Raw genomic sequence first — 24,130 nt, forward strand, 5'->3', positions numbered from 1 at the left:
TGTGATAGCTATTCCAGACAGGATTCTGAAATATACTCTGAAAATAAGCAAATAAAATTATGGACAGTCATCCAAGGAAATAGGAAGTCAAACAGATAAATCTTTGAAATCTGTACTCAAGTTCCTACCTGGGAAACAAGATAAAACCTCACTGTAGCTAGAGTGTTCTAGTGAAACAGAAGAAATAAAGTCATGACTCATGGGGGATTCTAATAATGTTTTCTTTCTAAGTTATTAATATCACTAAATCAGTGTAAGTCACAGAACGGGTATACCTTTGGACATCCATGGAAATGACTTTCAAGGTTTTTTCCTCTAAAAAATAATTTGAAATCTAATAAGCAAATCCAAGACTGCATATTTTTAGGCAAAGAACCAACATACTAATTCCTTCTCGACCAGGAAAGAGGACTTGGGAGTTTTATGTTGTGTTATTATTGTCACTAATGAAGCTACATGTAGCTCAATAAGGTATGTATGACATATTCCAGAATACATATGCATTTAGAAGCAACAGATGCTAAACCCTGGTCCTTAATACTATGACAAATTGAGGTTCTTCAAGTAATCACAGCAATCACATACTGTTTCTTTCTCAATTCACTCATTGTCTATGAGGAGTCGTTACCCTATGGCCAGTGCCCATCTGTCCACCAGTATCATTTTGGTAAGTAACTGTGAAGTAGGTTCCTCAATTAGGTTTGCTTCACATATTCTCAACTTTGTCTTTTTCTTGTTTTAATTGAAAAGGGGGGGAAATGAAAAAAATGTCATTTAAATAGCATTATCAAGTAGGAGCAAGAAAGGGCTAAGTTGCTGAGTTCTTTCTGGCATTAGAAGTGAAATTTATGCTTAAGACTGTAGGATTACTTATTGGAAAAGTAGTCTCCACATCTTTTACCAATGGAATAGAAAGCTTTCTGCTAGCAAGAAGAAGTTCAGGGGAGTGGTTGTAATAAATTTCCTATTTGTAGGCTTACTTTTCGTAGTGATGTTGTATGAACCAGAGAGACTGAACAAGTCTTCACTATAGCAAATGAGATGAGACTCTGGTCTCTCTACCATCTAACTTTCAATCTAGATTTAATGAGCATCTACAATGCACTCAATCTTGCAAATGTATATATACAGAAACAAGTCAGACTTTGAGAGGCTCAAATTCCAGCTGAGAAAAGGTATTTGTTTGAGTTGTTTTTAATTTTCAGGAAAGCTGAGCTGGTGTGGATTTTACACTCTTATTCAAACATGACGTTTTCATTGATAACTGAAGAAAACCAATGACCACAGAGGCCAGTTTGTCCGGCAAAGATATCCCCGGTTCTTTGTGTTGCTTTTATTATCCAGTAAAGAGTCACTTCAGGGCCCACTCCCTGAATGTATTTTCATGAGTAAGTAAGGAGGTATTTGGCTTCCCACCTTAATATTTGAACAAATGACCGATGATGTGTGCCTAGGCCACAATCACCTTCTCCTGGCCACTTCCAGTCTTCCCCGGGGATTAGTCACTTGATAAATCTGCCATTGAATGGGTTTTAAATTATAGACTAATCGACAGGGAAAACAAACAAGATGGTTTACGTGTTTTTTATTAAGATCTGGGCTCTGGCCTAGGACGCCTCCTTTGGAGGAAGCTAGGAAGGGAAATGGCTTAAATTTCCAAATATTGCTCACCCCAGCCAAGAGACGTACTCATTATACAAGACATAAGTTGAGATGCCAGAAAAGGGCTCACAAAATTGAGTATAATCTTCATTTCTCTAAGTAATGAACCCAAGGAGAAATATTTTCTGCTCCAATTGGAAAGGCCAGGTCAAGTTAATGGGGTGGGGGGAAAAAAACAACAACACTAAAATAGTAATCAAAATGACTGGATTTAGTTTAGCATAGGACTGTTGTATGACTTTAAATTTGCTTATCTCTGGCCATCTTCTTCATTTGTAAAACAAACAGGTCAGAAAAAGATCAGCAGCTTACCAACCAGGTTTCTAGGGATCCATAGAGGTATTTCAGCAGTTCTGCAAACAGTTGTTGTTTGGCGGGGAGGGAGGGGGCTGTTTTTTTTAATTTAAAAAGGATATTTTAAAATAACCTTAAAAACAATGGATTTTAAAAATACATATAATTACACCAAAACCTACATATGTGGATACCACCAGCACACTAAGTCCTAAAGTACTTAGATTTTGGTTTGCTTGTTTTTTAGAGCCTTTGAAATACAAAGTTTTCTCTGACATCTTTCTGAATCTATTCAGATGATCTGAAAATGTACTGATCAGTACAGTAATAACTTTGTACTGGTCTCTCTCCTTTCCTTTCTTCCTCCCTTGTTTTAAATTCAGGTTTGTACACATACAAGAAGCAAATGGCTACCCACTCCAGTATTTTTGCCTAGAGAATCCCATGGACAGAGGAGCTGGTGGGCTACAGTCCATGAGGTTGCAAAGAGTTGGACAAGACTAAGCACACACACACACACACACATGTAAGTATATTCTACGGCACACATGCATCATATGCCACTGTGCATGGCCAGGGCTCAGGCTAGTCTGCTCTGTGCAGGACCCTATTTTGGCAAAATAGTCCATTGTTCAATGACAAGCACATGAATGGGCAGAGTAACAGATGATTTTAGCATTTAATTTTATACTTGGGGCTTTCTGACAGAGTGATGTTTATGATTAAAACGAATTCCAACAGTTCTTAATTGTTAACTGGTTCAATTGTAAAGTAAAAATTTCCTACAATTCATGTTTCAATCTTAGGGATTATTTTAATTGAATACAACCCTAGGATAGTAAGGGAATTTTTTCCAAAAACTGTTTCCATTTTTAACTATATATTTTGTAAAATGTGGTTTTTGAGATTTTGTTAGTAAAATAAAACATAGAAAGTCACTGGGTGCTGTGGCTAAACACGTGTACACTCGTGGCGGATTCATGTTGATGTATGACAAAACCAATATCGTAAAGTAAAAATAAATAAATAAAACACTTGTTAAAAAAAAAAAAAACTAAAAAAAAATAGAGAGTCACTTTGAAACCCAGATCTCAAAGTTCAATCAGCATTAGAAATTGTAGTGCCTTATGCTTTTTCAATGAATAAGACCCATAAAACTGTGAGATGATAATAATAAAATTGTGTTTTAAGTTGCTAAAAAAAAAAATTAAATAAATAAATAAAAGAGTCGACATTGAAAATCCCTAAATTTACATTTGTGCTCAAATTTTTGCAGAAAATAGCTGTAAAATATGTATCTTGACAAAAGATTTGTACCCAGAACACAGAACTCCACTACAATGAAAATAAGAAAACACCTCCCCTCCCAAAATGGGTAAAAGATATGAGGGACAGTTCATGAAGATGATACATGGATGATATATAAACACATAAAAAGATGCCCAATATGTTAGTCATTAGGGAAATGCATATTAAACCACAATGAGATACCACTGCATACTTACTGGAAGGGAGGGAGGAAGAGAGAGAGCAAGAGGTAACCTGGCCCATCTGATAACACCAAGTAATGGGGAGCACGTGGAGCAACTGGAACTCTCAGTTTGCAAACAGGAATGTAAAATGGTATAGCTACTTTGGAGAACTGTTTCTTGGAAAGTTAGATACACACTTTCCATATCACCCAATAATCTCACTGCTATTTGCCCAAGTGAAATAGAAATGTATGTTAACATGAAAATCCGTATGCAAATATTTTAACAGCTTTATGTTTACTTGCCTGTGATGGTTAATTTTACTAGGCCATGGGGTGATATTTGGCCAAATATTATTCTAGGTGCCTCTGTGAGGGTGTTTTGAGATGAGATTAACAATTGAATCAGTAGCTTGAGTAATCTGCTCTTCTTAATGCAGGTAGGTTTTATCCAATCCAGTACTCTTGCCTGGAAAATCCCATGGAGCCTGGTAGGCTACAGTCCATAGGGTAGCAAAGAGTTGGACAAGACTGAGTGACTTCTCTTTTATCCTATCAGTTAAAAACTTGAATGAATATAAAGCTGATGTTATTAAGAAAAAATTTCTCCAGCCTAAATACCTTTAAAGTGAGGCATCAGCTAATTTTCTTGCCTGAGGTCTGAAATATCAGCATTGGCTTTTTCTGGGTCTCCAGACTGCCAACTCACCCTACAGATCATGAGACTTATCAGGCTTCATGACTGTGTAAGCCAATTTCTTATCATCTCTCTCTCTCCCTCTCCCTCTCCCTCTCTCTCCCTCCCTCCCTCCCTCTCTCTCTCTCTCTCTCTCTCTCTATATATATATATATATATATAAACCCTATTAGCTCCATTTCTGTGGAGAACACAGACTAATGCATTACCTCAAATTGAAAGCCACTCAAATGTTCTTCAGCTGCTGAAGGGTCAACAAGCAGTGGCAAATGCACAAAGAGGAATTCTAACCAAAAATTCTAAACAAAAGGAATGGACCACTGGAAGATCCAACAACACAGATGACTCTCAAATGTATTAGGTTAAGTGCTAGAAGCTGGACTCAAAAGGCTACAAACTGTACGATTCCATTTATTTGACATTCTGGGAAAGTCAAAGCTGTAAGGGCAGAAAAAATATCAGCAGAGGGGGACAAGGTTCTGAGTTCAAAAGAGGAGCTGTCTTCCAAAGGACACAAGGGCATTTTCTATGGTAATGAGAATATTCTATGCTTTGATTGTGGTTTGGTTATGTGACTGCATGCCTTGTCAAAAATCACTAAAGAGTGATTTTTATTGTATGTAAAATTCTAGCTCAATGAAAAAAGCATCTTGAAGACTGGCATTATGGCAAGTCATATGCACACATTTCTATAGACTTAAAACTGCAAACTAAATGCATTATAAATAAAATGCCACTCATCAATGGGACTTCCAAACAAGATTTTGTTTGTAACCAAATCTTTCTCTTTTAAGAAAACACATGTCAACAGACAGTAGAGTGAAATGAGTCCCCTAAATGTCCAGAGTTGCCTAGGTCTTAACAAGACACAAGTGTACAAATTTCCTAAGACAAAAGTTTAACTTTTTTTCACTGATGCTACAGAATTTTCACTTCTATGGCCCAATTTCCAGAGCTTTCTCTCCCAAGGTCAGGCTTAGGAGGGAGTGAGTGGCAGTCATCCAAGATGGCCACATTCAGCAGCATTCGAAACCAGCAGCTTGTGAGCACATGGCCAGGGGAGAATGAATGATTGACGGCTCACAGTCCAAGGCAGGATGTTACGGAGCCTTGAACACTGTGATGTCACATCTTCGGTGCTTTCGCACAGCCTATTTTCTATCTCATTACTCATAAGGAGTCCAACTTCCTCATAGTTGTTCATTAATAAGCACGTCCAAGGAAACAGGGTTATGTTTTTCACTTATGTAAGAAAAAAAGTACTTAACATCTATTCCCAGGCTACCATGAGAGTTTTATGTCTCTAAGGCAAGGATCAAAGTATTGCCTTGGATTTTCATTTTCTTTTAAGCAATAGACTGATGGTTTTCTTTTTTCTCTTTAGTTGCAGAGAAACCACCTATCAACAGTCTGTTACACAGTGCAATTAGAGCAGTTTCTTCCTATACCCAGTGGGTCTCCAAGACACAGGAGGCCTTTTATTCTATCAGTGTTTGTAAGCTGAATATCACCCTCCAGGTTTCTATTCTGTAAAATAAGGATGATATAACCTGTCTTTCTCCCTAATATATTTTTCATGGGACATAAAAGAAACTAAATAATATATTTGGAACAAATTAAGAAATACACTGACTGAAAAACAATGTAGAGTTTTAAGACACTGGATAGAACTAACAGCAACTAGTTAGATTTACAGCATACTGTCAGTTTGAAACTATGAAACTAACATAACCCATACAGCTCCCCATGGGTAAATATATATCTACATTCAAATGACCTTTAGAGGACAGAGTGTATATAATGTGGTTAAAATCAACCTTTCTTCTAAATAAACTGCATTAAGTGGAATCCATATACCATGAGAATACACAGAAAAATAAATTAGCATTGTATCATACAATAAAAGTCAGGCTATGACTTATATACAAGATACACTGATATTTATGACAAGATTTTTCTCAAGCAATTTAAACATACTCATTGATAAATACCTCATTCGCCTTTTTACCCCCTACTTGAAAAGTGCTCAAGTTCTCCTTTGTTTTCACCTCTAACTAATCCCCCCAACAAAAATCAGAATAATTGCCTTAACTCTGCCCCCCTCCTGAAGAAAAACATCTCCCATTATATTCACTGACAAACATCGTTCTAAAACATGTGCAGCTAGCTACTTTGCATCTTTATAATACCTTTGTGTATTAGGTTGCCACCATTTTACTGAAAATGCTGGCAAAATTACTGATGGCTTCCTAAGTTACCCAGTTCAGTGGATTTGTCCTCATTCTTCCTCTGTGACTTTGCAGCTGAACTTAAAAATGGCCTCTCTTGCTTTCTCTGACAATATCGCTCCATAGTTCTCTTTCCACCTTTGTGATTTTTCTACCTACTTTCTTTCCCCATTCCATCCTCTAAGTATGTCAATTTTATGAGGGCTCACATTTTTGTCTCTCTTGTTCACCAGTGCATTCCTAGAACCATAAGTACAGCCTGGCCTGTAGGGCCTCAGATACCTGTTGAATGAATAAAGGCATGCCTTTTTCAGGATCCCTGACTCAAGGGCTTCCTCGGTGGCTCAGTGGTGAAGAATCTGCCTGTAATGAAGGAGACGTGGGTTCAATTCCTGGGTGAGGAAGATCCCCTGGAGGAGGAAATGGTAACCCACTCCTCTATTCTTGCCAGGAGAATCTCATGGATAGAAGAGCCTGGCGGGCTACAGTCTGTGGGGTCACAAAGAGTCAGGCACACATGCACACATGCAACTGATTCTCAGAAGTCCTTAAAGCTATTGTGCCTGTGATTACCATGTTCAGCTATCAAAAAGAAGGCAAAGGGGAGGAGCTATTGAGTAGTACCTACATAAAGCCTATTGACATACATGATGACAAACCTTCTGATGTCTTTAACCACTGCTATTAAACCCTCAGTGATGTCCTCGTTGACAAGGGCAAAGCTGATGGAGACCACGTTCTTTCCAACAACTCTCATGAAATTCATAAGCACTCGTAAATCCAGTGTCACAGGTGTATCTCCATTCAGACCTGGTAAGTTTCTTTCATTCAGTGGACCTCCAGACTGAGTTATCTTATAATACACACAGGGCCTAGATGAGAGCTAACAAATGTACTGACCCAAAGTGAGTCAGAACAAACATTCTACATCATAAGCATTCATAATACTATCATTGTGAATACCTATTACTAGTAAAGGATTTTTATAGTTCCAAACAAATCTCCATTTCAGAATAATTGAGGAGCCCACAAACATGTTTTATTCCATGTGTATCCACGTATTATGAGTTATTTTCTCATCTTCCTTGACTGGGACACACACCAAAATGGTTGGAACTGGGTCCACAGAAATGCCTTGATCAACAAAAAAGAACCTTGAAACAGCACCAATAATAATGTGGGTGACCAGTTTGTTCTTCATAATGGCTAGGCCTCTTTTTTGAGTTTCTATATAGTCATCCCCTGTATCTGCCCATATATGGAGGGCTGAGTGTACTGTACCATTTTGCATAAGGGACTTGAGCATCTGTGGATTTTGTGATTTTGAAGGGGTGCTAGAACCAATCCCTCAGATACGAAGGGATGACTATATAAGCAGTCAGACTTACAGAACATCTCCAGTCACAGACCCATCTAGAAAGAGGCTCAAATTTCTAGAACTATGTTTTCTATATTCGGAATATGTGCAATTGAGGGTGTAGATGGACTGACAGCATACAAGTGATAAAGTTCATCTGTAGCACCTAAGCTCCATACCTCTAAAAGCAGAGAGACCCAAAATAACATTCATTTTGAGTAACTAGAGAATTCTAAAACTCCGCAAAGGAAGTTTCCTGACCACAAGGCATCAATACTCATCATTTTTGGAAAGTTTTGGCAAAGTATCACACTGATTTATTTGAGCTCACGAAGATCTGATGTAATATTTAAAAACAGATTTCTTCTTTGTGTAAACATGAATTAGGAAAAATGTAAATCCCCCATCTAGGTTTATTTTTTTAATATGGATTTTAATTATATATTTAGAAATCTGGGGTGCTCAAAGCCTTAAACAGTTAAGATAATAAATGGAATTTGGCAGAACATTTGTTCTGATTACTAGATGTTTAATGATACTTGGAACGTCAAGATGCATGTGAAATTACACTCAAGTATGATGCACACAAAGTAACTTGGAAAGGATCAGATCTCATTTTGACTTGATTCTTTTCTCCTGGAATACAGACAAACCACATTCTTGTTTTCTTCCTGCATTCTCCCCCTTAGATTAAACTATATTACTTTTGACTGATATTCATCTCTGTAATTTGTGCTTTTTGAAAGGATAATTGTTACAAGAATTACATTTTCAGTTTTTTCCAGTAATTGGAAGATACAGCTTTAAATCAGTAGTCTTATTTCCTAGCTGATCAAACGTGGAACATAATTCACGAATTGTTTTCAAAACAAATTTTAACTACTCTACACAAAGTTTAAATGTCACTTTGAATTGAGTTTGACACTCATCTATAAACTCAGGTTTATAGATGACTATAATTTTTTCTCTCCAAGAATTCTTCCATGTTAAATGTTACAGCTATTCCAATTTAAAGTGTGAAAAGACAGGGGCACTATTACCTAAAAATGAATACATAATTTCTACATAAGTCATTCCAAAGTTAATAACTAAATATGAAGGTTAATGATGATATAGGACCAGCTATATAACATCTGTATCAGACCACATACCTGCTGCAGTATTTCATGAACATGCTGCTGTCTCATGGAATCTGTCTGCTACAAGAGCTTACATGTGCCAATTTTGTGCCATGCACCCTTCATGAAAAAATGAACGGCTCAAGTATCTACACCAGTCATCCATTCTAAATAATAACAAAATACTTGCATTCTAAATATTTAGATTACTAGGAGTCTCAGTGTTGGGCCATCACCTTTCCTTCACTGCACTTCAGAGCAATGGAAGGCTTTGTGATTGCATGTCCTTGAACATAAAATTAATACACATATGAAATGGATTAGAATGGTTGAGGTGTTTGAAAGGAAGGAATTTTGATTTTTATAGAGATTGACGCAAAGATCATTTTTCTTGGTCCAAATTTACTTTGTTAAACATACTCTGACCTCAACTGTAGTTGCCAAATGTAAAAGCAAATGCCTATTTTCTTTTGAATCATTTTCTTTTTTATATTTTTTTCCTCTCATATGTCTTTCAGATTTTGCTATCAAAACAGCATAGGTAAGATTAAAAATGTAGAATTAAATCCAAACACGATGTACCTATAAGGAAAACAGTTAACAGACCAGTACTAAAAATTGGGGTCTCATAAAGGAGGAAATATTTAACTTTATTTCTGGGTGTTATCGGTTTTAAAAGCTGGGCTGGGGGGCGGAGGAGGGCAGTTAGCCATGCAAAATCCTCTAGTAACACTTAAAACTGCCATTCACAGTTATGGTGTTTTTAAAATTCCTTTGGTATGGGTGGTGCATGGTTGCAGGTTTTAGAGAAAAAAATGTAAAATCACTCCAAGAGGTATTTCTGACAGCTGGTAGCTTCTATGTTTCAACCTTTATTATTATCATTATCATCATCATCATCATTATTATTTTGGTAATTAGGTTGCTACTGAGCAAAGAATGAGTGATGCTGTAGGAGTCCAACGTTTGAGTTCAAGTTATAATAGAACAGAGTCCATCTGAACACAATGATCCATATCTCACAAAACTAGACTATCTCATTTGAAAATAATAAAATTCTCTCTCAAGTTCCTATTTATAAATCCTGAATGCAGCTCTTACCCTTGCAGAGATAAGGAATGAAGACAGGAGAAAAAAGTATTAAACAACCTTCTGAACTTAAAAAGCAAACAACTTAAAAAGTTGAAATTGAATGAAAATATTTGGAAGAGGTGGCCTTATTTACCTCTAATTGATTTGTACATTTCTAAAAGAATTGTGTTTAATTTTGCTCATGTGCCTAAAGATTTTGGTTTTGAACAAGCTATGTTAAATCTCAAATAGCATATGCTTAATACTGCACATCATTGTGGAATATATGATGTTTATACTGCCTATCGCAAATTTCAATTAACACTTGCTCTGCCTTTAGCAGAGGACTCTGTGTATGGATTAAGTGATGGAACACTAGATTGGGAAAACACCTGACTTCCAGTCAAGGTGCGTCTATCAGCTGCCTTCATGGGCTTGGGCTCTATTACTGTTAGTACATAGTATCTACAAGGTGAGTCTCAATGGGTGATCAGCTTCCTTGGTATAAGGAACCTTGTCCTATTGGGAGCATGTTTTTCCCTTAAGGGCATTATGGAAGAAAAGGCTGAAAAGCATTAAGCTTGATTCAAAGATCAGATCTTTCAGGCTTTCAGACTCATCTATAAAAGGAAAGGGTTTTACGAATTACCAAAAATTCAAATGAGTCCTTTTTGCTTTCACTTAAACTATTACAAATGATCAATCACCATAACCTGTCTAGACATACAAAGTCTGCTAAATGTTCATTTAAGATGATGAGAAATAAACACCATTCTTCCAGTAGAAAGTCATAAACTTTTGAAACTATCTTTAAGAATCCTCGTGGGAACATAGTTTTCCTACTAGAGTCCTCCTATGTCTTTGAATCTGAAAAATACTGCCTGTAAAATCACTTTGGTTTAAACCCAGTTTCCACTACAGAGAAAGAAAATCAACCAGTGGTTAATTTACACATTTATGTATATGTCACTGTGATGGGAGATTCAACTGTTTGCTGTTCATTGAAGGTTTTTATCTATCATGGGCTTTGGTACTGGGGGTTGGAGGGAAGGGGATAGAACCTCTGCTTTCATGATTATAATAGTAGAGTCTGCCAATTGCCTAAGTCTGAGATAAAAAGCCTAAGGTTTCAAAAGAGGGAGCCTTTGGAAGTCAGAGATATGAAAGTTTCATGTATCACAAGAACTCTTGCTGGGCCACAAAGGATTGAGAAGGTAGTGGGGCAGTTTGTAAGCAATCAAAGTGAAAGAAAAAGGCAGAGTGATGGGAAAGTATTAGGAGAGAGTAGAAGAGCAAGCTAACTAAAGTTGTAAGACTGAATATGACTTCAGAAAGTCTTAAATATCATGCCAAGGACTTGAACTCAACTAATTAGCAAAAGTGAGCCATTAAAGGTATGTATGAGAGAAAATTGATGCTTTCAAATTGTGGTGTTGGAGAAGACTCTTGAAAGTCCCTTGGACTACAATCAAACCAAAAGGAAATCAGTCCTGAATATTCATTGAAAGAACTGATGCTGAAGCTCCAATACTTCGGCCACTTGATGGGAAGAAACGACTCATTAGAAAAGACCGTGATGCTGGGAAAGATTGAGGGAAGGAGGAGAAGGGGTGACAGAGGATGAGATGGTTGGATGGCATCATCGGCACAATGGATATGAGTTTGAGCATACTCTGAGAGATGGTGAAGGAGAGGGAAGACTGGTGTGTTGCAGTCCATGGGGTCGAAAGAGTCAGATATGACTTAGCAACTGAAAAAGAAGAGAGAAACAACAATCTCTAAGCAATTCATAATACGGCCTGAATATAGGCAAGATAAGATGAAAAAGCAAGAGTTCCAGAAAAACATCTATTTCTGCTTTATTGATTATGCCAAAGCCTTTGACTGTGTGGATCACAATAAACTATGGAAAATTCTGAAAGAGATGGGAATACCAGACCACCTGACCTGCCTCTTGAGGAACCTACATGCAGGTCAGGAAGCAACAGTTAGAACTGGACATGGAACAACAGACTGGTTCCAAATAGGAAAAAGGAGTACATCAAGGCTGTATATTGTCACCCTGTTTATTTAACTTCTATGCAGAGTACATCATGAGAAACGCTGGGCCGGAAGAAGCACAAGCTGGAATCAAGATTTCCGGGAGAAATATCAATAACCTCAGATATGCAGATGATACCACCCTTATGGCAGAAAGTGAAGAGGAACTAAAAAGCCTCTTGATGAAAGTGAAAGAGGAGAGTCAAAAAGTTGGCTTAAAGCTCAACATTCAGAAAACAGAGATCATGGCATCCAGTCCCATCACTTCATGGGAAATAGATGGGGAAATAGTGGAAACAGTGTCAGATTTTATTTTTGGGCTCCAAAGTCACTGCAGATGGTGACTGCAGCCATGAAATTAAAAGACGCTTACTCCTTGGAAGGAAATTTATGACCAACCTAGATAGCATATTCAAAAGCAGAGAAATTACTTTGCCAACAAAGGTCCGTCTAGTCAAGGCTATGGTTTTTCCAGTGGTCATGTATGGAGGTGAGAGTTGGACTGTGAAGAAAGCTGAGCGCCAAAGAATTGATGCTTTTGAACTGTGGTGTTGGAGAAGACTCTTGAGAGTCCCTTGGACTGCAAGGAGATCCACCCAGCCCATTCTGAAGGAGATCAGCCCTGGGATTTCTTTGGAAGGAATGATGCTAAAGCTGAAACTCCAGTACTTTGGCTACTTCATGTGAAGAGTTGACTCATTGGAAAAGACTTTGATGCTGCGAGGGATTGGGGGAAGGGGACGACAGAGGATGAGACGGCTGGATGGCATCACTGACTCGATGGATGTGAGTCTGAGTGAACTCCGGGAGTTGGCGATGGACAGGGAGGCCTGGTGTGCTGCAATTCATAGGGTCGCAAAGAGTCAGACACGACTGAACTGAACTGAACTGAAGATGAATCAGGACAAGGATGGCATGGTGTCAAGGGATCATGGAGATAAAAATCAGCATCATTTGGCAATCAACTGGATGCAGAAGCTGAGGATGCAAGAGCTGCAAAGATGCACCCAAGATTTCTAGTCTGGACTTTAAGAACAGTGGAACCTTGAGCTAAGAAAAGACTGTTCTGTGTTGTGTTTACTGAATACACTGTGTAGGGGGAGGTCAGAAGTGGACAAGGAGATGAGTCCTTTCAACCGTGGGATTATTGACATTTTTGATGCTGAGACTTTGAAAAATTATACTAAAGACTTTTCCCAGTCTAGGATTTCCAGCAAAAACTAGAACTTTCCTGGAGCTGGAACTAGAGTAAACACTTGAATCTGAAAAATAGGTCTGAAAAGCCTTTACATAGATATAAACTTGCAGCAATTAATGAAATCTCTAAACACAGCATACAGGAAGGCAGGAAACTCAACGCCACCTTTTGGAGGATCACATTTAGGACTGCTGCAGAGACAGAGCTAAGGCAGCAGCAAAGAAGATGAAGAAAACACATTCAGAGGAAGAGGGAAAAATGAGAATTCAGTGTCTTACATGTTTCGGGAAGAGACTGAGGATTTCAGCACTGACACACTGGAATCAAGGCCAGTGGAGACCCAGAGGCGACCAGGACCATGATCACTTCTCCGTGGTCTCAGCTTCTTCAGTACGGGCAGCAGAAGGCAAGTGGCAGAGAACCTGAGACATGTAACCGGTGTTCGAGAACTGTGCCATCGGGAGGACAGAGCGAAACTCCAAGATGTAGGAGTCAGTGAAGAGATTTTAAAGTAGAGGAGAGCTGAGTACATTATTACAAATGGGGGAAGGCACCTGCCAAAAAGGGAACAATGAAGGAGAGAAAGTGCAGAAAGGATGGTAGAGGGTAACACAGAAGGTGGGAGGAGGGACTGCGTGAAAAAATATCAGGGGTCTCAGTTTCTTTCCCTAGGTACAGTGGCCAAAATTTAAAAAGAAAAAGGGGGAAAAAAGGCAAAGAAATAGAGGCATTAATAGTTTAGAGACAAAGGCATTCAATCTGTATTTTCCTCTTGTCTTAAAAGAAGTGCCCCTCCCGCCACTATATGTACTATATATACGGTTGAGCCACTCTGCTGTCCAGTGGAAACTAACAAAACATCGTAAAGCAACTATACTCCAATCAATTTTTTAAAATAAATAAAATTCTGAGAGAAAGAAAAAGAAATTCCCCCTTTACCCCTAGAGCTAATTTAGCCTCTTGGGTCCCTGATTTCACCCTCTCTCACATTCTCAGGAACATGTTCTCATCCCTTTGCTGCTCTCCAGCCAGGCTCTTCCCTTTACCTACTCAGGTCTCCTGTTGACAATGCAAGGCTGCTCCTTGCATCTATTATTCCCCACATAATAGATGCCCAGTGCATGTCTGTTCTTACCACAGGAGATGAACTCCACAACCATTCCCCTATATAATCAGAGCATCACCATGGTGAAGGCAGCATCCCCATTTTGCGGACTGTCCAAAGCCACGACCCTACAATATATCCAGGCTAAGACTTAAAGACTGGGTCCGACTCTCAAGCCTTGTGTTCTTTCTCCTGTGCAGAGCTGTCTCTACACACTTGTCAAGATGCCGGCAGTAGACTCTGTTTTTGTCTCAACATTACAAAGTACCTGGCTTGCTGTCAGAGGCCAAATTTTAAATGGCTGAAATAGCTTGATAGATTGTGTGAAAATTTTATGGTCCTTCCGTCAGACACCGTAATTTATTGTCACATAATACACAGTTAGAAGAACCAAAGAAACCATCCCACAAGGGCAAACAATGTGGAGGGGGTGGCCCTTTGACACGCTCAGGCCACAGGCATTATATGGATCCAATAAGAAAGCTGCTTCTACGAGCGAGAAAACAACCTCTTGATCTTGCAAAATGTTTTTGGACACCTAAAGGCTCTTTTATGACTGTGGCTGATTAAAATGAAAAGCTTAAACGACTAAAATGCTCTTTTTGATGAGTTTTTGCCATGAACTATGGACCTTGTGGTCTAGTGGGATTCGAGCCCTTTGATCCTGGGCACTCACATAAATTCAGTCATAAAACAACATTGGATTTGATTTTACTAGTGTGGCTGATGTTGCCAGATTTGTAATGCAATCTTGTTTTCTCCCCTCCTCAGTTTTAGGCCCATCCACCATTATTTTATAGCAAAAGCAAAGGAGTTTCCATTTGTTTTGGCAATAATCAAGCCTCACAATTGAGACACTACTCTAGGATGTGGGAATTTCATAGGAAAAAAAATGATTCTGTATTATGAATATATGAAGATTGGAATGAATGTCATTTTATGTGCTGAAAATGTCAAAACGAAAAACCCTTTTCTGCATGAAAATAATTACAGATTTTCATTACCTAGGAGGGTTAGAATATGATGGGGTCGAGAATCACAAGTATAAAATAGGAAAAATATGATCAGATTTTAGTATCCATAAATTTCCAGCAGGACTAATTGAAAATGAATTTTTAAAAAAATCAAAAGAACCTCCAGATTATTTATTAATGAGTGACAGATCATATCTTAGTTCTAAAATTTCATTTACCTAAAAAAAAAAACAAAAAACTGGTATCGGTGGAAGAGGTAAAGGAAATAATAGTCAACAAAACATTTGTTTAAGAAAAAGATATGCAATAACTAAACTTAAGATGTTTAACTCACTTCCCTTCCTCATCTTCTAATCATTTGCCTTGGAATGTGTCTGCACCACAATATAATATTCTTATAACCTCTAATTTTAGAGGTGAACGTTTTTCTATGAAAGGTCTATGAGGGAGCCAAAATACAAATAACTCTGCAAAGACCTGCATTATGGAGGCCAACATGATCAATGGTGGGGCAGCATTATTCATTTTTTAGGGAGTAAAACATCAGTTTGGGCTCACTTAGGAAGAATCATGATACCTTTAGCCTGTTCACTAGACCAGGAAATACTAATTTAAGTTGGATAAACAGTTGTCAAAAATTTTTTTTTCATGGATTGCTTGAAGGCTGGGAAATTGCTCACCAAGATTATTCTGGAAGTGATATGAGCACTAGAGTCATGAGACTTCTCAACAATAGGTCTCACTTAAACACAACTGCCATAGAATATACAGAGCACTATCCTTTGGGAACTAACAACAAATCCTTCAGGCAATGCCTTAGGACGTTTTCAGTGCCGTCTCTCAGTCCCTGCTGACCCCAGGGAGCAGCTCAGCCCACAGCCCATCCAGAGGAATGTCACTTCAGCACACGTTCACCCCCACGACTTCTGATGCTCATACCCGGATTAAGCCACACAAAACTGCTGTTTTAGAGTCAAAAGTGACCAAGTATCAACAATTTCCTGTGATTCAACTTATAAGCCCCATTCAAATTTGGAAAAAAAAACAACAAAAAACACTTTGTTCTATGTCTTCTCAATTATGTGAGACAACTTTAAATGTGTGTATTATGGCTATTTGCAGCAGATAGGGGTCAGGCTATATACAGTATTAATAAACAGAACATTATACAGATAATCCACAACAGCTTCTAAAGACTACATAAGTAATTGTCACTGACTTGTTGAGAAAAGTAATTGTCCTGGTTGTATGCATATATTGAGTTATGATGACAGAAGAGTATGTAGATACGAGAAAGAGCTTTCTCATGTCATGCTCAAAAGGGTAATAGAGTGTCAGCACCTTTCTCCCACTCTATTAGTTAATTCATTGAAAAAATATTTATTGTGTACTTATTATGTTCAAATGGAGCTTCCCTGGTAGCTCAGCTGGTAAAGAATTTACCTGCAATGCAGGAGGCCCTGGTTCGATCCCTGGGTTGGGAAGATCCCCTGGAGGAAGGACAGGCTACCCACTCTGGTATTCTTGGGCTTCCCTGGTGGCTCAGATGGTAAAGAATTTGCCTGCAATGTGGGAGACCTTGGTTTGATCCCTGGGTTGGGAAGATTCCCTGGAGGAGGGCAGGGCAACCCACTCCAGTATTCTTGCCTGGAGAATCCCCATGAACAGAGGAGTTTGGTGGGCTACAATCCATGGGGTCACAAACAGTCAGACACAACTGAGTGACTAAGAACAGCACATTATGTTCAAATAGTGGTCTAGGTAGCCAAGGAAAAGAAAATCAAGCTGTACAAAACAGAGAAGCAACAGTGGTAGCTTTAGTAGTTCCTGTTTCAGCAGAAGCAACAATCAATCAGCACTGGGAGAAAGTCAATGCTTTTTGTCAGAGTGTGACTTCTCCCACCCATGCTCCTGCCTTCAGGAGGTGTCTTTTGAAAACACAAATCTATTCGTGTCACACACTTCTCTGCTCAAACTTAGCAGGTTCCTACTGTACTGAGGACGAAACTGGAAAACTTTAAAGAGACCAACAAGGACAAGGCCCCTCCAGAATCCAGCCTCTTGCTCTCTGCCACAGCTAGGGTTTTCAAACTGTGGTCTGTGATCACAAGCGGGATAACAAATCAATTTATGCTTTATCACCAGCATTTTTAAAACAAGAGTATTGAATATACCAAAATACATCACATGAAATTACTTCTGTTTAATAGAACTCCTATTTCACACACAAACAGTCACACACAAACATGTAATGTGGATTTTGATATAAAACTCATTTCTTATTCCAGGATGCAGCTTAAGAAGTTTGAAAAATCCTACTCCAGAGCTTCACCCCCAAAGCCTCTGCTATTTGTCACTCACTGCCCTGTGGTCACACTGAGCTCCCAACAGCCCTCAAACCAACCACACTCCTCTTCACCCTTTGGATCTCTGCTCAAATGCCACTTCCTTAAAGTATATTTCCCTGACCCCTCAAATCTAAATTATAGCCTAACTGTAGCATCCCATACTGTATTTTTCCTAATAGCATCCATCATATTATATCAACTGATTATTTTATCAACATCTGTCTCTAACTGGACTATAGGCTTCCCTACAAGAAAGTAGGGACCATGTCTGTTCTGGTTCCTCCAGCACCTAGTACAGTGCCTGACACCTCATAGCCTACTTCGATATAGTGACAGGCCTCTAATTTCTTTTTGCTGAGTCCATTATTAGAGGAAGCACGGATGATCCATTTCAAAAGGCATTGTTTTCTGGTGGCTTTTTGTCTTTTGGCATATAGTATACGCATGTATATTTATGGACATAAACACATGACAAACTGCATCTATAATTACATTAAACATTTATGCACAGTATAGAACTATACATACCTATGCGTATATGCCTATGAGTACAGAACTATGCATACATATTTGTGGAAGCTGTTCTGTGAATAAACTAAGAGTGATATTGTTATTCATGTATTTAAGGCAAAGCTCTAAACTGGAAAGCTCTTTCAATAATCAACAAAAAACCTGGAGCTTTAACAGAAAAAGGGTCAAGCTGACCTCCAGTGGTGAAATTGGGGAATGACTTCTAAAATAATTGTACAGTGTACACAGGTTACCGATCACACAAATCCACAAGACCACAAAACGGCTTTCTCAATTAACACTTTAAATTATGTGTATTATATATATTTTAAACACATAGGGGTCATGTCACACAGACTGTTATCAGAAACTAAGCAGAACTGTATTACAGAGACACCCACAGCAGCCTCTAGAGACAGTCAAAAACAATCTCTAAAACATTTAAAAATATTTCATCTAAATTTAAACTAAAACATTTAAAAGCATTTAAGATAATCAGAACATCTGAAACTTGAGCATTCTCTTAGTTGAGATCTAATATCTGAAATTTGCAAGCTCCATTAAAAGGAGGTACTTTAAAACGAAAACACTCACAGAATCTTTCCATTCATCAGGATCTGGGTAATATTAGGGACTTAGTTTAAACTGCCTGTTATCTAGCCTTCATGGTATAAATTCTATTTTCTAACTAAACAGTAAATCATCTGAGAACATAATCCATGCAAGTATTAAATAAGCCAGGGTATGTGCTAACTGGAGTTTCTGGCATATAGTAATACTCAATACATGTTAGCTGCTATTATTATCAAATGTTTTATTTCTAGCACATTTCATATTTGAAAGGTGCTCAATGAGTATTGAATATTATTAAAAAGTGTAAAAACCATAGCTATGTATATAAAGTCATATAAGTTCTCATTTTTTGGCAATAAAAATTTTTGAAATGCAGTATCTCACAGTACAAACTTAAGGAGCCCTAAGTCCTGGGATGTTTTCCCATATCAGATTTTTTTCTCAAAATCATGGCAGCAGCAATATTTTCCTTAACAGGCAGTAATGGAAATAAGAGCATCACACTTAAATCACAAAAATGTTAAAAGCGATGCTTTTGGGAACATTATGACATTAATTACAGAATATTTTTCCTTTATATAGGTACATGGTTTATATAAAAAAACTTCACTGCCAAAAAATACACATCAACAGCCACTGACATAAAGTGAACTAAATATGCTGATCCTCAGAACAAATAGTTATTTATCGGTCATCTACCACTGCCATTAAAGTTATGACCAACCTAGATAGCATATTCAAAAGCAGAGACATTACTTTGCCAACAAAGGTTCGTCTAGTCAAGGCTATGGTTTTTCCTGTGGTCGTGTATGGATATGAGAGTTGGACTGTGAAGAAGGCTGAGCGCTGAAGAATTGATGTTTTTGAACTGTGGTGTTGGAGAAGACTCTTGAGAGTCCCTTGGACTGCAAGGGGATCCAACCAGTCCATTCTGAAGGAGATCAGCCCTGGGATTTCTTTGGAGGGAATGATGCTAAAGCTGAAACTCCAGTACTTTGGCCACCTCATGCGAAGAGTTGACTCACTGGAAAAGACTCTGATGCTGGGAGGGATTGGGGGCAGGAAAAGGGGACGACAGAGGATGAGATGGCTGGATGGCATCACTGACTCGATGGACGTGAGTCTGGGTGAACTCCGGGAGTTGGTGATGGACAGGGAGGCCTGGCGTGCTGTGATTCATGGGGTCGCAAAGAGTCAGACACGACTGAGCGACTGAACTGAACTGAACCACTGCCACTGTACCTCCAGTCCCACATTTAATTATCACTACAGTTGCCATCAGCATCCTACTAACCAAGTTACAGTGTCACCATGATCACAGTTTCAGATGAGAAACTGAAGCTCAGAAAGGTTTAGATAATTTGTTCAAGACCACACACGCGGGTCTTTGACATTTTTGAACTGTGGTGTTGGAGAAGACTCTTGAGATTCCCTTGGACTGCAAGGAGATCTAACCAGTCAATCCTAAAAGAAAGCTAGTCCTGAATATTAATTGGAAGGACTGATGCTGAAGCTCCAATACTTTGGCCACCTGATGACAAAAACTGACTCCTTAGAAAAGACCCTGATGCTGGGAAAGATGGAAAGCAGAGGAGAAGGAGGTGACAGAGGATGAGGTGGTTGGACGGCATCACTGACTCAATGGACATGAGTCTGAGCAAGCTCTGGGAGTTGGTGATGGACAGGGAAGCCTGGCGTGCTGCAGTCCATGGGGTCGCCAAGAGTTGGACACGACTAAGTGACTGAAGTGAACTGAACACATGTAGGATTCAACCCAAGGAAGACTGCACAGCCACTCAGTTGTTTCTACTCAGTTCTTCTGCCTAGAGTTGTGTTACATTTCATCTAATGAATTACTTAAAGTCATTATGTGGGTTAGTTCTTCAGCAATTTCTGCTGCTAAGGTACTCTGCTCTTAAGGACTGATATTTTACCCAAGGAGAGATCAAAGGCAAAGGTCAGTCCAGAAACAAGGTCATGTCACAAATCCTTTCTAGGAAAGGACCTTCAAGGTGGGAGAACTTCCAGAGGTTCAGTGTAGATGCTGAGTGCCACTTTGTAAGGTTGATGTAGTAACTCACTTAATCATCATGCAAAAAGATTAGAACATAGTAAATGATCATTAAATAGCAGCTATGATTATTATTAATCCTTCATGAGAATCAGTGGCAGTGAAATGGTCAAAATGCAAAAACACACAGACATCATAAATTCACACTCTGGATTCCAAAGCCCACATGAGGCGGGGCTTGTTAGAAGAGGTCAAAGCGCCACCTATCACACGTGAGCCCATCCTACAAACAGATGACAGCACAGAGAACAGTCACATCTCCCATTTGCTTAATGAATCAGTAACCCTGGGACTCCACTGGGGAAGGTCTGAAAACAGCTGAGGAACTCCTAAGTTCAAACTGTAGAAATCAGTGAAGTGAGTAGCTGGCAAGAAGCAGAAAAGTTCTGCCACTATATTTTCTCAATGGTCTCAGGAATTAATTTGTCTGAGACTCCAGGTATCAAATCTCTAAGATGAATATAGACAACTATCAAGATTATGGTGATAAATACCAGAGGCTCTTCCTCAAGCTGGATTCAGGACCTGCTATGAGAAATGAGGTTAGAAAGGGCAATCTTCAACGTGCTCTTTTCTTCTATACTTAGGAAGAACAGCTTGTCATTTCTGAAACCTGTGAACTAAGAGAACTCTGTTGCTATTTTTTGTTTATAAACATCATAGAAATATCTCCATCTTGTCTACCCAATAAAGAGCTTGTATAGGATAATAATAAGGGATGATCTGCAGAGATCTTGTCACAGGATGAAGGGAAGAGGGGAACTGAAAAGTTAGAAAACTATTGTACTAGAGAAAGTGCATCAAATCAGCTGATAAATTGACAGCAGAAACAAAGTATATTTAGAAACCAGACAGGCTGGTTAGGAGACCCTGCCATTATACTAGCCAGTTATGAAAACTCAGGACAGCACTTAACTTCTGAGCCTCAACTGATTAGATATCATGTATACAAATAAATCATCAGGCAGAATGCCTGGAAGTTTGTACTTCATATTCAATAATGATGATCATAATCATCTCCAATTAAAGTCAGAAAGCAAAGGGTACTCAGCATTTAAATTTTGAAAAATAAAGCAAAAATGTAGTAGAACATTCCTTAAAATGTAGCAGAACACCAACATTACTCAATTTTCTGCCCTAAGAACTATCTTTTGCTCACCTTTCCAACATGGCTGCCCTCTCTATTCCATCAATAACGCTTTCAGCGAAGGACAAGAGAAAGAAAGAAAGGAAAGGAGGAGGGAAGATAAAAGAAATATAAAAGTCCATGAAGTTATAAAAGCAAAAGGGATGTTTGCTTGTTATTCAGGAGGCCATGGAGAAAGAGGATGAGGACATTCTTCCTCAGCTTCTCCAAGCTCAGTATCAGGAGTCACCAACATGGATGTCCACAGGATCAGGCAATTAACATCAACAATTGGATAGGGAATGGGGGGAAGCACTGTGGAAATTAGACCACAGGTGTTCATCTAAATTGATTGAAGGGTGATTTTTTTAAATGGCATTATTATGATCAAACAAACTTCTTTGGATTGTATTTGACAGCGCCATAAAGTTAAGAACTCTTTGGCCTCCTAATGCTACCTCCAAAATAACATAAATACTGAAATACCATGAATCATGAAGGAATTTCTAGCCAACATCCAGTCAGATCACTCAGTAACTTTTCATATTTTGACTCGCCATTCAGCACTGCTTCAGGTAATGTAGAACAAGGGTATCTCAAAGACTTTTGGATTGAGTTGAGGCAGACACATGGGCCCACTCTGCCCAGGCCAGAAATAATTCAGAAGAAAACATAGACTACCTAGTTCTATACTCTTACTTTATTGCTACAGAGCCCATTATTCACCCAACGGCACAGGACTAACAAACACACAGCATTACTGAGCAAAGTAGGACATATCAAGGGAGAAGGAAGCACTCCCCATGGGATCTAACATACTTCATTCACTTTCTCATATCTCATGAAAGGTCAAAAGAGCAAAGGTCAATAACTGAATCATGTTGCTGTATACCATAAACTAACACAACACTGTAAATCAACTATACTTCAAAGTTTAAAAGTTTTTTAAAAAACAAAGGCCAACATTCAAAAAGTCACCATTCCAGCATCTGCTTGTCCCCTTCCATCAAAAACTATAGAAAAAAGAATCATCATCTTGGCTCACATGAGTGACTCAAGTTCAGAGTTTAAGACTCAAAGGGATTCACAGCAGCACTATTTACAACAGCCAAAACTTGGAAACAACCCAGATGTCCACTGACAGATGAATGGAGAAAAAAGATGTGGTACATACGTACAATGGAATACTACTCAGCCATTAAAAAGGAATGAAATAATGCCATTTGCAGCAGCATGGATACAACCTGAGATTATCATACTAAGTGAAGTAAGTCAGAAAAAAGAGACAAATACCATATGTTATCACCATATGATATTACTTATATGTGGAATCTAAAATATGGCACAAATGAGCCTATCTACAAAACAGAAACAGGCGCACAGACACAGATCAGACTGTGGTTGCCAAGGAGGGGTGGTGAGAAGCGGGATGGACTGGTTGGTAGATGCAAACAATTACATTTAGAATGGAGAAATAACAAGGTCATACTGTATAGCACAGGTAAGTATATACAATCTTCTGGGATAAACCCTAAAGGAAAACAGTATTTTAAAATACTACTCTTCTGTACAACAGAGGTTGTGTACAACACTGCAACTCTACTATGCTTCAATTAAAAAAAAAAAAAAGACACAGTGGGAATGTTTGGAGCTGATGGTGCCTGAAGGAGGCAAACAAAGCCGGCATCAGCCTCAATGATACGAATTCAAGTAAAGCACACAGTCTTCATTCTACAACCAGCTTCCTTCTATCAGCAAATGCAACTTGAAAAAATAGTGGAATTATATGGGGCGAGACAGCATCTTGAAGGCTGAGACAAAGGGTTCCTGGGCTAAGTCAGCCAGGGAATTAATCACTTTTTGTTTTTCATCAAAGTTCAATCCCAAAGTTACTTGCATGCTTCTACGTAGCCAGGGAGTCTACAAGGCACATCAACAGGGGCAAACCAGTAAATCCACTAAACTCCTAACATTATACTATATGCACACAATGAAATAATAAATTAAGATATTTCCCAACACTCTCTCATCTTTCCTGGCATCTCAGTAATGAAATATCAGCACTTAGGGGAATGCCATAAGGGTTTAATGAAATATTTCATATTTGCAAAAGTTTTGTTTATCAATCTACAAATTATTTCCCTTCCCTCAAAGTATTCGCCAGGAATTAACAGATTTAAATGTGTTATGTTGATAGTAAAGAACATAACAAATGGGCTAGGATCAGGGTGTGCATGTCTTTGTAAACTTAGCTGTATCAGCTCAAGTGTAGTTTGTACTCAATTTT

The 24,130-nt window shown here is 38.6% G+C and overlaps 1 protein-coding gene across 27 annotated transcripts in view; it reads right to left on the reverse strand.

The window, feature by feature from the left end:
• FMN1 (formin 1) overlaps positions 1-24,130 on the reverse strand; it is a 497,211-nt gene that overhangs the window by 247,806 nt on the left and 225,275 nt on the right. The window contains exon 1 of one of the 27 annotated variants that reach the window (XM_086322063.1): positions 6,635-6,710. The exons of the other annotated variants lie outside the window; for them this stretch is intronic. Coding sequence (XP_086178189.1) covers positions 6,635-6,655 — 21 coding nt within the window. The 5' untranslated portion in view covers positions 6,656-6,710. Of the gene's footprint in view, positions 1-6,634; positions 6,711-24,130 lie in introns of those variants that run through there. 27 annotated transcript variants of the gene reach the window in all.

The sequence above is a fragment of the Bos grunniens genome, chromosome 10 (assembly GCF_055505025.1).
Source record: "Bos grunniens cultivar Pamir isolate PY7600 chromosome 10, Bosgru_T2T1.0, whole genome shotgun sequence".
Classification (NCBI taxonomy): Eukaryota; Metazoa; Chordata; class Mammalia; order Artiodactyla; family Bovidae; genus Bos; species Bos grunniens.